Source organism: Podarcis erhardii (assembly GCF_964252035.2).
Source record: "Podarcis erhardii genome assembly, chromosome: 17".
Taxonomy (NCBI): domain Eukaryota; kingdom Metazoa; phylum Chordata; class Lepidosauria; order Squamata; family Lacertidae; genus Podarcis; species Podarcis erhardii.
Window position 1 is genome coordinate 7,078,673 of NC_138515.1, and position 16,668 is coordinate 7,095,340.

Here is a 16,668-nt window from a genome sequence, read left to right on the forward strand (position 1 = left end):
GTGTTGGGGGAAGGGAAGAAAGAGCCGCGCGCGCCCGTCGCTTCGCCTTGCCTCTCCCCTCCCTCTGACAAAGGAGCGCGAAACCTTCTCCTTCCGCCGCTTACATTGGCTGAAGCTGGCATGAAGGGGCGGGGTTTCCCCCCCCCGAGTCAGAAAGCCCGCCTTCCGAAAGATGCTCGGCTGTGATACGATGCCAAAGCTGTCCCTTGTATCCCTCCCACCCACCCCCCGCTCCGCTCCGCCGCCGCTCTCTAGTCCTTATTCAACTGGAGGAGGGGCCCCAGGGCGGGAACACAACAATGCGACGTCTCCCTATTGGCCAGCCGGCGACTGAAGGGGGGGGACTTTTTCCCTCTTCCCCTGATTGGCTTTGCCATGCGGAGAGAGCTCTCTTCCCATTGGGTTGGAAGAAAAGAGAAGGCCGGTTCAGCCGAGAGGGAGCACGCGCGTGTCCCAATGGGCGCGCGCGCGCACGCACGCACACGGGCGAGAAACCTGTTCTGCCTGTTGGGTGAGCGAGCGCGGCCGAGCGCCTTCTTGGTTAGCGCTCGCTCAGTCGGGGACGCGCGGCAGAGGGGGCGGTGGGGGAGGGGAGCGAGAGCATCTTTTTCTCTCACACGCGCGGCCGCGGCGGTAGCGGCGGCTCCAGCTCCTCCTTTGTTCGCCTCCACACACCCCACCTCGCCCGCTCTTAGAGATACCGGGCCGCCCGGCTGGCGGGGGCCAGCACGGTAAGGGGTGGGGTCGGGTCGGGTCGGTGGGGGGGGATGTGGGGGCTGAGGGAGGGTTGACCGCGCACGCGCGTGGATGGATGGATGAATGGATGAAAGAAATGTACAGCCGTGTGAACGAGGAGGGAGGGGGGGTCGTGAGGAGGGGGCGGCGAGGGGGGGGAATATGACCTTCGGAGCGTCGTGTGTGGTCGGAGTGGGGGGGGCGCCGTTATTTCGCCTCACCTGCCGTGGGGGTGGGGTGGGGGGGGTCGGCGGAATTGAGGGTAAGCTGATAAAGGCGTGCGCCCGCGTCCCCGCCTCCTCCTCGCACACCCCCACCCGCAGCATCCTTCCTTTCTTCATGTTCCCCCCCCCCACCCGAAAGGACCCCCTCCTAGCATTTCGCACCCCGATCTCAGCATCGATTTTGGCGTGTTGTTTCATAGATGTAGTTAACGTCCTTTTAAAAAAAATAAAAATCATTCAGGATGGGGATGTGGGGCAGTTTCCAGCTATCCAGCTTTTTAAATCCATTCATTCATTCATTCATTCACTTCTTATCACATCTACATTTTGTCTGCGCTTGACCCGCTTAAACCCGTCGACTTCCCCAGAGCTGTAATAGGTAACTGTTAAAAATCCACACACCCCCCAAAGAGAAATGCATGTGGATGGATTTACAACTGGTTTGGAATAAATAATATATTGTGATATTGTGAAGGCATTGACGGTCAGTTCGGTCAGTTCTCCCCCACCGGTACAGTATTAGCAACATTTAACTGTTACGTTAACATTTCAGGGTAATAGTTGATAGGTATGATTTATATTGTACTATGTAGCAGCCTAAATGAGAATAAAAATTCTATTATGTTGATATTATGTATTATATTAAAACCACCCATACACAACCGAAAACCAGTTCTAATGGGCCCAATATTGGCCACCAGCAGCCCAGTATTATTCCCCACTCACCCTCCCTCACCCACCAGCCCAGTACCTTCACTTGCCATTCTTGCTTCCACTTCTATAATCCAGTGCCTCCTGCTTCAAGCCAACATCCCCGGGGACAGTACTTACTCTTCTTGTTGTTGTTATTTATTTGTACCCTGCATTTTTCCCTGACAGGGACTCAAGGCAGCTTACAGATAACATAGGGGGGAATGATAGAACCATAGAAATTTAGAGTTGGAAGGGACCCTGAGGGTCGTCTTGTCCACCCACCCGCAATGCAGGAATTTGCAGCTGTCCTAATAATTAAAAAGACAATTAAACAGTAATATAATTAAACTATATATATAAAGCTCTCTCTCAATATATGATCTATTAAAAACATACAGATAATTACAATAAAAGCATCACAGCACCAGCCCTTTCATTAAAAGCAGTTCCAGAAAGCCTGTTGGAACAAGAAAGTCTTCACCTGCTTGCAAAAGTACAGCAAGAAGGGAGCCAGTCTAACTTCTCTAGAGAGGGAGTTCCAAAGTCTGAGCAGTCACTGAGAAGGCCCATCACTTGCTCCTCCACTTACCATCAGCAGGTCTCTGTAGCATCACTGTTTATTCAGAGTAGAATAGCCAATTGCTAATGGATCACCCAGTATCATCTGGTTGCTGGGATTGCTGTGAATTGTGTTGGACTAGTGTGCCTTGGTCTGATCCAGCCCTTAAACAAGTGTGCATATTCAGGATTGCTTGAAACTCCTTTCATTTATGCTGTAACTGTTAAAAGGACCTGCATGCATATACCCTTCTACATAACAAGCATAAGAGGAACATGAGAATTTTAGTTTTGCTGCTTAAAGTAGAGACCTTACAGGACTCTTTCCTGACCCTGTTGTGCACTATAGCAAGCCTCTAGCTATCTCCTTCATACACTTCCTTATTCCCAAGGGCTGACAGATGCATCCCTCCAACACGACCTTTTCTCCAGCTACCCCTAATGCTACTGCTCCTTCATTATTCCTTGTGGCTTCTTGTACAATAGCAGTATTTTCTCATGTTTTCCCCACAATTTTTTAAGGTATTGGACAAGATATTTAGTATTTTTATTGATTTTTTTATGCCCTGAATCTTTTTTTGTGTGTGTGTGAGAGGGAGAGAGAATGGTAAATAAATTTATTAAATAAATGGGTGACCCATCTCCAGGCTCCTATAGCCAGCTAGGGATGGAGGCTTTTTCTGTCCTGCCCTCCTAGTTCTCTTCACTCCTTTGCACATTCCTCTTCTTTTATTCTTCTCCCTTTATGGCTTGCTTGCCCCTTGTTTACTCTCCTCCAGTCCCCTCTGTCCTTTGGTTTTTCTGGAAGCCTTGAATAAAATAGGAATGTCATCAAGGCAGTGGAATCTCTCTGTGGAGGTTCGTAGAGGTATCTTTTCCTGTTCTCTTTTTTCTTCTTGTTTCCTTTTAAGCTGTTGTCTTATTTTATTGTGGAAAAACTTCATTTAAAAAAGAAAGAAAGAAATAGCATAAGCCTCCCTCATCCTGGTTTAATATTCCTAGAAGTGCTGCTCAGAGTAAGTTCTCCATTCCAGAGTCCATTGCAAATTGCAAAGTACTCAGTATGTTTATACAGTGGGTGAATTTGTCTGACTATCTGTCACTTTCTCTGTCTTGCGCTTCGATTATGACGGACTGATGCTGTTTTCAGTCTCTCTGGACATCCAGCATGTCATGAGAATGCCCTTCTTTGCCCTGCCAAAGTCCTTGTTATGTGCAGGGGACCAGTAAGCTAGGCTATTTTCCACTGCACAGTGGAGCAAAAGGGAAGTTTGTGCTGTTGTTCTTTTGATGACAGCATGATAGGTATGACAGGCCCCTTACTCAGCTACAGCATTTGCTTAGTCTGGCCACCTTCTGGAGCCAGCCATTGACATATCCAGCATTTTCTTAAGGAACCTAGGAAATTGAGCTCCACATCTTTCTCTCTTCACAGATGCACTCCCCTTCTGAACCATGAGCATTCTTCCCATTACTCCGGACTCTCCTCACAGACAGTGCCCTTTTCCTTTCAGCCTCTCCCACATGCTCACTGCTCTTTCCCACCCTGCTTTAGTTGGGGAAATTGCATTTCTATTATTGCTTGTGCCATTCACCAACCCACCCACACCATTTCCTTTGCTCCTTCAGTGTCTCTCCTTGCCACTTTACCCAAGGGTCACAGTTACCCATTACCTTTTTGAAATGTTTTCTTTGTCAACAGCCCAACCACTCTTTCACTCCTCTTTTTTTGGCAGAATTCTGCAGAAAATTGAAATATTTGCCTGGCTGAGATAATTGGGGCTCAGAAATAATACATAATAATACTGAATTCATTCATCCATAGCACTGATTCATTGGTTTAGCTTTATGAGGAGCGAGCCTTGTGTTTGCTTCCCTTCTCCAGTGCAGCTGTGAAGAGGCACTAAAAGCATTTGCTCCCATTTTGGACTAACTGTAGCTTGTGACATCCAAACCCAGAAATATTGCAGTTAGTCTTAACTTCTTAGATGAAACAAGCCAACATCAAACCATGATTTATCAAGCTGCTTGTTTTTACTAGCCGTAGTTGACATTAACTACAGTTTGTAATTCATATGTAATGCTATACCATGGAAGCTTCCAATCTTGCAGTCGTGCTGGAGGAAGGGTTAGTAAGCAAGTCCTAGGCTTGGTTCACTCCATCCTTGTAACCTAAAACTGTGGTTTAGCATTAGGTGTGAAGCAGGCCATTGTATAAACTGCAAAACAGATGTCACATGTACGTGGCTCCAGTGTTAGAAATTCAGATATATAAGCTAGGTGCCTAATGGCTCCTTAAACCAAGTTTACAGTCACCAAAACAGAATGTATAGTTGCCATTTTTGGGCAAGACAGTTTTAAAGTATGCAGCCTGGGATTCATTTTGGACTCACGGCTCTCCATGGAGATGCAGGTCAATTCTGTGTCCAGGGCAGCTGTCTACCAGCTCCATCTGGTACGCTGGCTGAGACCCTGCCTGCCCACAAACTGTCTCACCAGAGTGAGGCATGCTCTGATTATCTGCCGCTTGGACTATTGCAATGTGCTCTATGTGTGGCTACCTTTGAAGATGACCTGGAAACTACAATTAATCCAGAATGCGGCAGCTAGACTGGTGACTGGGAGTGGCTGCCGAGAGCATATAACACTGGTCCTGAAAGACCTGCATTGGCTCCCAGTACGTTTCCAAGCACAATTCAAAGTGTTGATGCTGACCTTTAAAGCCCTAAACAGCCTCGGACCCGTATACCTGAAGGAGCGTCTCCACCCCCATCATTCAGCCCAGACACTGAGGTCCAGCTCTGAGGGCCTTCTCGGTAGTGGCACCTGCCCTGTGGAATGCCTTCCCATCAGATGTCAAGGAAATAAACAACTATCTGACTTTTAGAAGACATCTGAAGGCAGGCCTGTTTAGGGAAGTTTTTAATGTTTGAAGTTTTATTCTGTTTTTAGTGTTCTGTTGGGAGCTGCCCAGAGTGGCTGGGAAAATAAAATTATTATTATTATTATTATTATTATTATTATTATTATTATTATTCAAATGATGGCCTGGCTGTGCTTGATATTCAGTTAAACATCTGGCTAGTTAAACCTTTAGCTAGGTTAAGAACTTTGAAAATGTAAAGAAGAAAAGTCACTTGATCCAGGGATAGTCCACACATATATTGGCCTATTCCTACCTCTTTCTCTTAGTGGTGACTGCTCCTGCTCAGGCTGCACAAAAAGCATTTTGGTTCCAGAAATCCAATCAGTTATAAAATATAACTGATAGAATTCTACATGGTGGGGTATTAGTGTGTGAAAACAGTCCAGATCCAATGATCCCCAGGAATGCAGCTCCTGATGGTGGAGATGCCAGGCACAATCCTGATGCCTAGGCATCTTCACTTGGTCACAACTGGTTGAAAACCAGGTGCAAAATGCGCCTGGCTAATTTTGAACACTGCTTGGCACATTTAGAAGAATGATAGCAGTGTTAGAAACTCAGATATATTAGCTAATCTTCAAATGCCACCTTAAACCTACAGTTGCCACAATGAAATGTCTAGGCACCCTTTTTGCCGTGGAGTTTCTTATTATTTGTTTTAAGGGGGGGAAATATCAAAGCAGCTTACGACATATTAAAATATCAAATAAAACAATCCAGAATAAAACAAATTCAATCTTCAAGGAAAATATTTCAGATAAGTAACATTTTGCTTTCCCCATATTTATTTGCCTACTGAATTTATATAGCTGACCCATAAGAGAAGTACTCAAGCAAGCCAGTGGGGTTTAGTGGCTAGAGTGTCGGACTAGGATCAAATCCTCACTCAGTCATGAAACTTTGCTGAGTGATCTTAAGGCAGTTACAGCCTCTAAACCTACCTCATAGGGTCATTGTAGGCATTAACTGAGGAGGCGATGAACCATGTACTATACTACCTGGAGAAAAAGGTGGGATATAAATGCAATGAATAAGCCCTCCTGCTTACCTGCTTAAGAAAGCTAGTGGAGCCAGTCAGATGGAGATGTCAATTGCCACCCTGGCATCCAGGCATCTCCATGTGGTTGTAATTGGATTCACACACCAGTCGCAAAATGCGGCTGGCAAATTTTGAGAACTTAATTTGATTTGATTCTGGCATTTAGTTCTCTTGTTTATTTTATTTATATTTTAATGCTGTATTATTGTTTTAACATGCAATTTTGAGTTGTCTTGGGGGCTCATATGAGGCTGAGAGGCAGAATATAAATTATTTGATAAATAAATATTTGAATTTAGGCCTCCTTTGGTACAAGTGAATATGTTTATGTTTTCCTTTTCAAAACTGTAACAGAAGCATTACTCTTACTACATTTATGCATAGTGCAGTGTAGGAGTGGGGAGCACATTTTATGGCAATGGGCTTGTTTTAATGTGTTGTAAACTCTTTTGAGATTTTTTTTCTCTTTAATATATAAAGTGGTCTAGAAATGAAATGAATAAAAAGAAACTCCAAAAGGGACACCTAGACATTCCATTGTGGCGACTGTAACCTAGGTTTAAGGAGCCATTTGGCGATTAGCTTATATATCGCGGATGGAGAGGGACGTGGGTGGCACTGTGGTCTAAACCACAGAGCCTAGGGCTTGCCGATCAGAAGGTCGGCAGTTTGAATCCCCGCGATGGGGTGAGCTCCTGTTGCTCGGTCCCTGCTCCTGCCCACCTAGCAGTTCAAAAGCACGTCACAGTGTAAGTAGATAAATAGGTACAGCTCCAGTGGGAAGGTAAACGGCATTTCCATGCACTGCTCTGGTTTTGCCAGAAGCGGCTTAGTCATGCTGGCCGCATGACCCAGAAAAACTATCTGTGGGCAAAAGTCGGCTCCCTCGGGCAGTAAAACCAGATGAGCACCACAACCTCATTCACGACTGGACTTAACTGTCAGGGGTCCCTTTACCTTTTATATATCTGAGTTTTTAACATGGACTCAAATATAACAGCGGGGGAGGGGCTTAAATCAACCTTAACAGCTTGTGTAAAAAACGTGTGAGTGGGGGCTTAAGAGAGCTCCAAAAAGCTAACAGATTTATGAAAGTTCTGTTCTAGTTCTCACCCATCTGAACTTCCAGTGCCAATGGCACATGAATCTTTTAAATAAAGTCACATGTTTACCATAAAAAGCATTCTATTACTGTGTTAAGTATTTAAGGACTGTCATCCTAGAAACACTTAACTAGAAGTCCTATTGAACTCTTAAGTATTATTTTGAACTATAGGTGGGGATATTATGATATTTCTTTATATTTGTCAAAGCTCCAAGTTTTCCCTTAAACTATGAAAAAATCTTGTCTTTATAAAGGTTTGGTTGCCCACATCAATAAATGCAGTGCTGCCTTAGCATCTTTTTTGCCACCATTCTTTTGTCTCTCTCCCCCCCGCCTACTTAAAAAAGGGAACAGCCTAAAGAATTTTGTGCAAATTTCCCCCACTGCTTCCCCTTGAAGCTTAGATTATCATAGTCAAACATCATAATTAATTATAGTTAGCTACTAACTAGGAGTGCTTATGAGCTTCAACTCCTGGTTAAAAGCAATTCCTTATTAGTGTTAGCATCAGTGACCGTGTTACCTTTAGAAGTGATAAAGGTCAATGGAAGTAGTGATTTATTCATGAGACTAGGAAGTGCGAGTGCATAATATGGTTGCCTGTCTGAGATGCATTAACTGGTTTAAGGGATTGTTCCCTCTTCACATCAGTTAAATCATAGAGCTGGAAGAGGATCCCAAGCATCAATTTATATCAACCCTTCCTGTCCAGGAATCACAGCTAAAGACTCACTGGCAGATGGCAACCCAACATCTGTTTAAAAATGGTAGTCTGTTCCACTGTCAAAACAGCTCTTATCAGAAAATTATCCCTAATGTTTAGTCGGAGTCTCCTTTCCTGTCATTTGAATCCATTGGTTCCTACCTTTTGGAGCAACAGAAAATAAGTTTGCTCCATCATCCTTATGACACACTTTCAGATAATTGAAGATTGTAGTATGTACCTCCTTCTCACGCAGTGTTAGAAACTCAGATTTATAAGCTAGGTGCCAATCATAGGTTATGGTCACTACAGCAGAATGTCGATTTGCCAGGAGGTTGGACTAGATTACTCTCGTACCTTTCAACCCTACAATTCTATGATCTCAACTACATTGCTTGACTCTTACAGCAATTCACTTGTCCCGGTATGCAAGAAGAAGAATCACACACAATGGAAATTGTATTAACTGTGAACTAAGGCAGAAGTTGTTGCCATCCTGACACCCAGATATCTCCATTTAATCGCAATTGAACCCATGCTAGTAGCAAAATGCGCCTGAGAAATTTCAAACACTGTTCTCAGATGCTTTTCACCTGTCTGTTTAACTGTTTACCTTGATATTTTGTCATTGAGGCTGAGACTTTCCATCACCTGTGGTTCCCCTCATGCTTGTAGAGTTTGGCATCCTTACAGGCTGTTTTTTTATACCCCTGGCTAGCTTTTCTCCTTAGGAAACACTAGCTTCAGAATAACAATTTTCTTCTGAACCACTGTGGGAGGAAAACAAATTCTGCCTCCACACATGTCCTGACCCCATTAATCATCATCTCCGGCAACTAATGCAATGTACATTTTTTTTTAAATCCTACGAGAAGATTTTAAAGGAAGGGTGGCTAACCTTTAACCATTCAGATGCTGCTGAACTGCGACATTATCCCTCACCATTGTCTATGCCAGGCATAGGGAGTTGTAGTCCCAAAACATCTGGAGGGCCAAGTTTGGCCATGCCTGGTCTATGCTGACTGTGGATGATGGGAGTTGTAGTCCAACAACATCTGGAGCACAACAGGTTAGCCACCCCTTACACACCAAGAACAATCAGATGAGTGCTATTTATGAGAACCAGCATTATTGTTGCAGCATTTTAAGCATTCCATTTTATCTTATGTGTTTTCAGGGAGCCACATGCATAAAAAATACCCTTACCACATCCCTTGTGTTAACTTGGTCTTTGGTAAAGGTAAAGGGACCCTTGACCATTAGGTCCAGTCGTGACCGACTCTGGGGTTGCGGCGTTCATCTCGCTTTAGTGGCCGAGGGAGCCGGCGTAGAGCTTCCGGGTCATGTGGCCAGCATGACTAAGCCACTTCTGGCGAACCAGAGCAGCGCACGGAAATGCCGTTTACCTTCCCACCAGAGCGGTACCTATTTATCTACTTGCACTTTGATGTGCTTTCGAACTGCTAGGTTGGCAGGAGCAGGGACCAAGCAATGGGAGCTCACCCCGTCGCAGGGATTCAAACCGTCGACCTTCTGATCAGCAAGTCCTAGGCTCTGTGGTCTTTTGTATGTCTCCCTAAATGAGTACTGAAGATAATGAAGGGATAAGTGGATTTAATGGGTGATATTGTATCCTTTAAGTAGGATTTTACTTGGGATTACCTTAATAAATACTTTTCAGTTGCCAGCGCAGCAACAGCAACCCCCACAATAATATTAAAATATTATTTTCAGGTGCAGGCACATTAATATGCATTATTATTTCGATTTAAGACCTCTCTTCATCAGAGACCACAGGGTAATGTAAGAAATAATAATAACATTTACTAAATAAATAAATTAATGAAATTTATTAGAGTGCCTGTTTCAAAATATATCACAAATGGTGTGTGTGTGTGTGTGTGTGTGTTTGGGGGTTGCTTTTCTTTTGTGCAAGTATTTAAATGTGTGATTTGCCTAGACTGGAATGCAGCAATTCTTAGTGTTTGGCATGATCCTAGAAAGGCTTACTTACCTATATATAACATTTATATATCAGGTCGCTGTGTTGATTTTTTGATAGGCAGCTGGCGTCCTTGAAAAGCTAGGGTGTATATATTTTAAACAGAAAAGTAAGTTCAGTTGTGGTTTTTTCAACAGCATTGAAATAGATACTGACAATTCAAAGAAATTGCTCATTGCCACGGTGGACAACTGCTATGAGTTAACAAACAACCTGAAGTTCACAGGTAGGTGAACTTAAAGGATAAAAAAATCATGTATATTTCAGCTGTTTTTAAAAAATGAGAGACTTTGACAAAATACATTTCAGGGTTTTATTTTGGGCAGGTTTTGCGTTACTTATCAGCATTTCTGTAGTTAGGAATGGAAAAGAGATTGTTAAAATAACAAAATCTTCAAGTTGCTAACAGTTTTTAGATAGTGGAGAAAGCTAGGGTCCCCATGGTCGGGTTCATTGGGTTTTGTCTGTACATGTGTAAAACGAGGTATCAGTTTTAAATTAAAGCAATTTATGTTCATTCTAAATGAAGTTAACCACTTTCCCGCAAAATGTGTCTTAAAGAGGCAGTGTTTTCTATAGGAATATGTTAAGTAGCGATGCTTCTGGGCATAGCCTTAAGTCGAATTTCGCACAAATAAGATTTCTGGGTGTGAGAGAAAGTGGTAAAGAAGATCAGATGGAAAATATTGTGCTTCAGGTGACACACAGGCAGAGGGATACTACTAGAATCACAGTCCCAACAGTAGTCTGATGTCCAAACTCGTGATACCATGAGAGGCAAGGTCTGGGCAGTTCAAAATCCAAACACAGGGAATGTATGTATGTACTTACTGCTGTAGCATAAACATATATTACAGTGGCTTTACAACAATAAAAAAAATAAAATAAAGCAAGACAGTAAAGTTATAGAAAAATAACAATACTGAAAAGCAAAAAGAAATTAAAAACAAACACCAACAGACCATTGTGGGGGACGTACCTAGGCCTGGTGGAATGGAAAAGTTTTCAGTAAGCATTTAAAAGTTGGCACAGAGGGCCTCCACTGAATCTCTGTTGTCCACGTGTTCCAATGGACTGGGCCAATGACACTAAAGACTCAGGTTCTCATTGTTTTCAAACAAGCCTCCCCGACTTGGGGAACAACCAGAGACTCTCCTGCATATGATCTCAGTGATTCAGCTGTAATGTAAGGGTTCAGGCAATCTTTGGTCTGGGCTCTATCCAGGCCTTGCTGGAGAATGTGGGATCCCTAAGGCAGACTCCAGCTGTCTGTGTCTGTACAGACACTTTCTAACTCTCATCTAAAGTCCTGGAGGGCTTGGGACACAACAGCCATAGTAACCCTCTGTTGGTGTCTGTCCGGCAGATTTAATGACAAAAAGGAGGGACTGAGATATGTTGGCTTATCCTGAGGTGACTGGCCCTGCTTCCTAGTACTGGGTGATGAGAGAAGGAAGCCAGGAGCTGGTGTTATCCTTTGTGCTGATGTAACAATATCCATTGAATGGTATCAGATTGTATCTTTTTTAGGAAACAGAAGAGGCAAAAGCCAGCTGGTGTTTTGTACATTAATAACCTTAATAGTAGGATGCTGCTGTGCAGGCTTCGGGAAATTGGAAGAAAGGACTTGTGGCACCGTGTGGGCAGGGCTTGCCTTTAGCCAGTAGCTCCTAGGAATGGTGTCAGCTGGTGAGCTGCAATTCAGCTGGGGAGTGGCAAGGAGGCGAATGGGGTAAGAGGTACAGCTGGCTGAAAACGCTACTGACAAAGACTATGGGGAAGGCGAGGAGAGAAGGCCACACCTCTTTACTCAGCCAGGGGGATGGGGAGATGCAGATAACGCAGCTTCCTTCTGTGAAGAACATGGAAGGGCTGTCCATGAACTAGTGACAGGTCAGAGGCTTCTGAACAGGCTATGCTGGGAGAAATTGAAGGGGAGCTTTGGAAGCAAATACATGTACACCAGGAAATAAAGTCTGCTTATCTGCATCACATTAACCTGCTTGAAAGATTTCCTGTGAGCATAAAGGCCCTGATCCATGGGTGGGGTGGAAGTAAGTCCTAGTCATACTACATTATCCAAAGGTACTCCAGTTATTCTCTCTTTTTCCACCTCAAGCACAAATGGTGATGTTTCCAGAGCAACACATAACTCTGTCATGCTGTGAACCACTGATGATGTATTTTTCCTCTGACAATGAAACACAAATGGTTTGGGGGCTTTGTTTCTCACTAATAATGAATTATCTTGCCCTAGGATACTATCTTGAACAACATTGTTGAAAATGTCTACTCCTGATCCTCCAATGGGAGGAACGCCTCGTCCTGGGCCTTCTCCTGGGCCTGGACCTTCTCCTGGTGCTATGCTGGGCCCCAGCCCTGGACCGTCTCCAGGTTCTGCACATAGCATGATGGGCCCTAGCCCCGGGCCACCATCAGCAGGACACCCTATACCACCACAAGGGCCCGGAGGTTATTCTCAGGACAACATGCATCAGATGCATAAGGTAATAAACCACAACATTGCTTTGCCTTTGTGTGTATATAATGGCACTGCTGTGCTCTCCTGGTGTGGAAAAACAAGTGATCTTTGTTGCAATCTTCCTTCTTTCAACGCCCCCTCCCCAATAAAATGTAGCACATCTCTTATGTTTCAGCATAAGAAGTAGAAGGCTTCCCTTCGCAGGTCTATTCTTTAGAAATTTAATATTTTGGTTCTCTGGTTTTAACCACATCCTGGGGCTTCAGGTGACTGTTTCTACCTGGTACTGAGACTTTCCTTTTTCCAGATTGTGTTAACCCCCAATGTTTCAGGCAATTCTTCCGTTCTAAAAAGTGTTTCATTGCTATCTTGCTGTGTGAAATGTCCATACATCTTTTAAAATTAGGCCATCTTGTACATTTTTGAAAGAAGGTAGAAACTTAGCAGTGTTGTTGGGCATACTTATTACCTAAGTCACACTGCAAGAGCACCTTAACCGACAGGTGTTTAGAAACGGAACTTTAATGTTCAGTGAAATGTGTGTAGTAGCAGTTCTCAATAAGCTGGTTTGCACATCCCATTGGGTGCACACTTAGAAACTGTTGCAATGAAATAGCTATTTAAATGGATTTTCGATATTCGTTTTTATATTGTTGTTGCAGCCAATGGATTCAATGCATGAGAAGGGAATATCTGAGGATCCTCGTTACAGCCAAATGAAGGGCATGGGAATGAGGGCTGGTGGGCACACAGGAATGGGACCTCCTCCTAGTCCAATGGATCAGCATTCTCAAGGTATTGCTTTCTTAAGATTAATGTGCATCAGATTGCAGATTAACTCTGTATTCTTAATATAAATTACAGAATCTGAGATTGATTTTAAGCAAGAAAAAGAGTTTCAATTTTGGTGGTACTGGATAAGTTGCTGCTTTTACAACTGGGCAGATGTAACAGGCAGTAACAGCACTGCTGCTGCTTTCTGTTACTGATCTGACTGAGAACCACCTCTGTAGACTTTCAGCATACATTTGAAGCATTTGTGCTCTTTATTCCTAGCAAATTTTGGCATTATTATGGTGTGCGTTTTTAAATAAAAACAGCTGTATATTATATTGTTGTATCCCACCTTGGAACCTTACGGTGAAGTGTGGGTAAGAAATATTTTGAATAAACCTCTCGTTTTAAATGGCTATTTAAAAATAGATAAGTGTAGTATCTGTAAAATGCAAAAGCATGTTTAAAACAGAATTGTATTTAAAGCTTGATTACAGCAGATTGATCTTTCTCCCTCTGTCTGCCCACTCTTCTCTCCAGGTTACCCTTCTCCCCTTGGTGGTTCTGAACATGCATCGAGTCCAGTTCCAGCTAATGGTCCTTCTTCTGGCCCCCAGATACCCTCTGGTCCTGGAGGAGTCCCATTAGATGGTACTGACCCCCAAGCGCTAGGGCAGCAGAATCGTGGCCCAACTCCTTTTAACCAGAATCAGCTGCATCAACTGAGGGCTCAGATAATGGCCTACAAGATGCTCGCCAGAGGCCAGCCTTTACCTGACCATCTTCACATGGCCGTGCAGGGGAAAAGACCAATGCCTGGAATGCAGCAGCAAATGCCAACTCTACCTCCACCTTCTGTATCTGGAACAGGACCAGTGCAAGGACCAGGGCCTGCACCTGGACCAACACCTCCGAACTACAACAGACCTCATGGTACGTATAAGCTTGAGTGCATTATTCTGGGGTGATTGGCCACAGAGTAACCCACTTTTGCTAGAGCCACACCTTCTCCCTCTCCCATTTAAGGAGTGATACAAACGGTGGAGGAAGAAAAACCTTACTCTGTGTGTATGTGTCTGTCCAATGTATGCACAGGTATGGGAGGGCCTAACATGCCCCCTCCTGGACCCTCAGGAGTTCCCCCAGGAATGCCCGGGCAGCCCCCTGGTGGACCCCCAAAGCCCTGGCCTGAAGGTAAGACCTCTGTGAGGGCAGGCTGAATTGAAGTTTAGCTTTTTGTTTAAGTTGCATATTGAAATGCATTTTGCATGAACAGCAAAATCCTATAAAAACTTGAAGGATGCAACTGTACTTTTTGTTGAGTTTTGTTACATTAAACTAGTATGGCTCCCCTATATAATCCATTCCATATCACATTGTTTCAGTGATACCAATTTGGCGATTTTTTTCTGAGTTGAAAGTGATAATTCTTAAGATATGTGTTCAGAAATATTAAAAGATCATTTCAGATGTTTGAAAACTGCCACTGAATTACAGTTCTATTTTTTGTACACAAATTATTATTAAATTTATTTTTATGACATCTTTCTGATACCTCATCCCAGCTCCTCTTCCCCCCCTCCCCCCGACTTTTGTGGTGCCAATGGTGACCCACTTTAGGACAAGCTGTTGTGATCCACCTTTGGGTCCCACTCCAGTAGTTGAAGACAAATGCTTTAAATAACCACAAAGTGGGATTCAAATCATGGGATTTAAAAACTTTAACTAGGATATCTTTTGACTTGATTGATTCTGCCATCCATGCATAAACTGAACACCTCCAAGATAGTCTGCAGCACCATGAGGCTGAAAAAGATTACAGAACTCCTCAGCCATCTTGATGTTTCAAATCCAGAAATTCTATTAACTTCCACCATTGGAAGGTATAAGTACCATTAGAAACTCCAGGTCACATTGGAACCCATTGGAAAGTCAACTTCTGGAGATTATTGTATTAAATTTGAGGTAATTTGGCACTGATTTGTTAAAAAACAATAAATATTTATTGGCAAAAAAGGGGAACTTCTGCCTGACAAATGGAGTCATCTTCAAGTAGGATAAGATCAACTCCTGAAAACCACAACATATTCAGACCACTTTCTTTTTGTTCTGAACTTGTGTTTAGCAAAATAGTTGCTTTCCTCACTTAAAAAGGCCTCTGGGACTTGCCTCAGCAGGATCCAAACTTCCTTTTGTAACATACAGTTTTGAGGAGGAAAATGGGGACTAGCCGCCTGAGGACATCGGAACAAGGTGGCGGTTTGGGGATATGTTTTGGTGCTAGTAGGAGAAGCTGCTTTGCAAACTGCTGAAGGTGTTATTAGTGTATCAGAGATTTCATGTAACTAGTTTTGCCAGCTTCTCGTTAATTCCTTTTCCCTTTACGTTCTGTATTTTTTGATCCACTCCTCCCAGCCATAGAGCCCCTGAAATATTTTTGTTTTTCTCCCAAACCAGATGAGCAGATATTATGCTCTTTGGAAAGATTCTTACTGACGGCTCATTTTTCTTTTGACCAAATAGAGTTAGAAAGTTGTGAACATTCCATGACATCACAGCAGCTTAATGGCTTGAATAAAATGGTGGTTGAATAGTAATAGTTGTCAAACAGTTTTCAGCTTATTATTATAGGCCAGATAGTGGAACCAGGTGTTCACATTTAGTTCTCCTTTAATTCATTCTAGAGATCACTATAAGAGGGTGTGGTATTTTTTTCAGGTCATTTCCTGGGTTGAGAGCCAGTCTCATGTATGAGTGGATGGAATGGCAGGTGTATACAGCAGAGGCCTTAGCGAGCCACAGTGGGAAGTGGTTGACTTTCTCTTAGCTTACTGTATAAGAAGTCTGTGAGGATGAGCAGGGGAGCTGAACACCACTATCTTCTGTCTTGAGCTGCTTGCAGGAAGGTTGGGTTAAATTATAACAAAACAAAACTATTATTCAGCATGTAGAAATTGGTCCTTGAACACTGCAGTCTTTATGCTCATATGTGCTTATATCAGGCTCTTCTACGAGGGAGTCTTTTAACAGCCTTCTTTCTACCAACGTTCATCTATAGGACCAATGGCAAATGCTGCAGCCCCTACTAGCACACCTCAGAAACTGATTCCTCCTCAGCCAACAGGCCGTCCTTCACCAGCACCTCCGGCGGTACCTCCAGCAGCATCCCCTGTAATGCCTCCCCAAACTCAGTCACCGGGACAACCAGCCCAACCTGCCCCAATGGTGCAACTCCACCAGAAGCAAAACCGTATCACTCCAATCCAGAAACCAAGAGGACTTGACCCAGTTGAAATCCTTCAAGAGAGGGAGTACAGGTAAAAATGGAGCTACTACAACCTTAACTGTTTCACTGGTGCTTCTGGGCAACAGGTTGACTTTAATGAAGGCTGCATTCAGTGAAGTGACTTTTTAGGGCCTGTTAGCA

General features: G+C 43.6%; 1 protein-coding gene across 1 annotated transcript in view; it reads left to right on the plus strand.

Moving 5' to 3' along the window:
• Positions 1 to 517: 517 nt before the first annotated feature.
• Positions 518 to 16,668, plus strand: part of SMARCA4 (SWI/SNF related BAF chromatin remodeling complex subunit ATPase 4) — a 61,539-nt gene continuing 45,388 nt past the window's right edge. Inside the window, exons 1-7 of the mRNA XM_081845034.1 lie at positions 518 to 731; positions 10,123 to 10,211; positions 12,243 to 12,492; positions 13,130 to 13,262; positions 13,782 to 14,174; positions 14,337 to 14,435; positions 16,300 to 16,558. Coding sequence (XP_081701160.1) covers positions 12,271 to 12,492; positions 13,130 to 13,262; positions 13,782 to 14,174; positions 14,337 to 14,435; positions 16,300 to 16,558 — 1,106 coding nt within the window. The 5' untranslated portion in view covers positions 518 to 731; positions 10,123 to 10,211; positions 12,243 to 12,270. The remainder of the gene's footprint in view (positions 732 to 10,122; positions 10,212 to 12,242; positions 12,493 to 13,129; positions 13,263 to 13,781; positions 14,175 to 14,336; positions 14,436 to 16,299; positions 16,559 to 16,668) is intronic.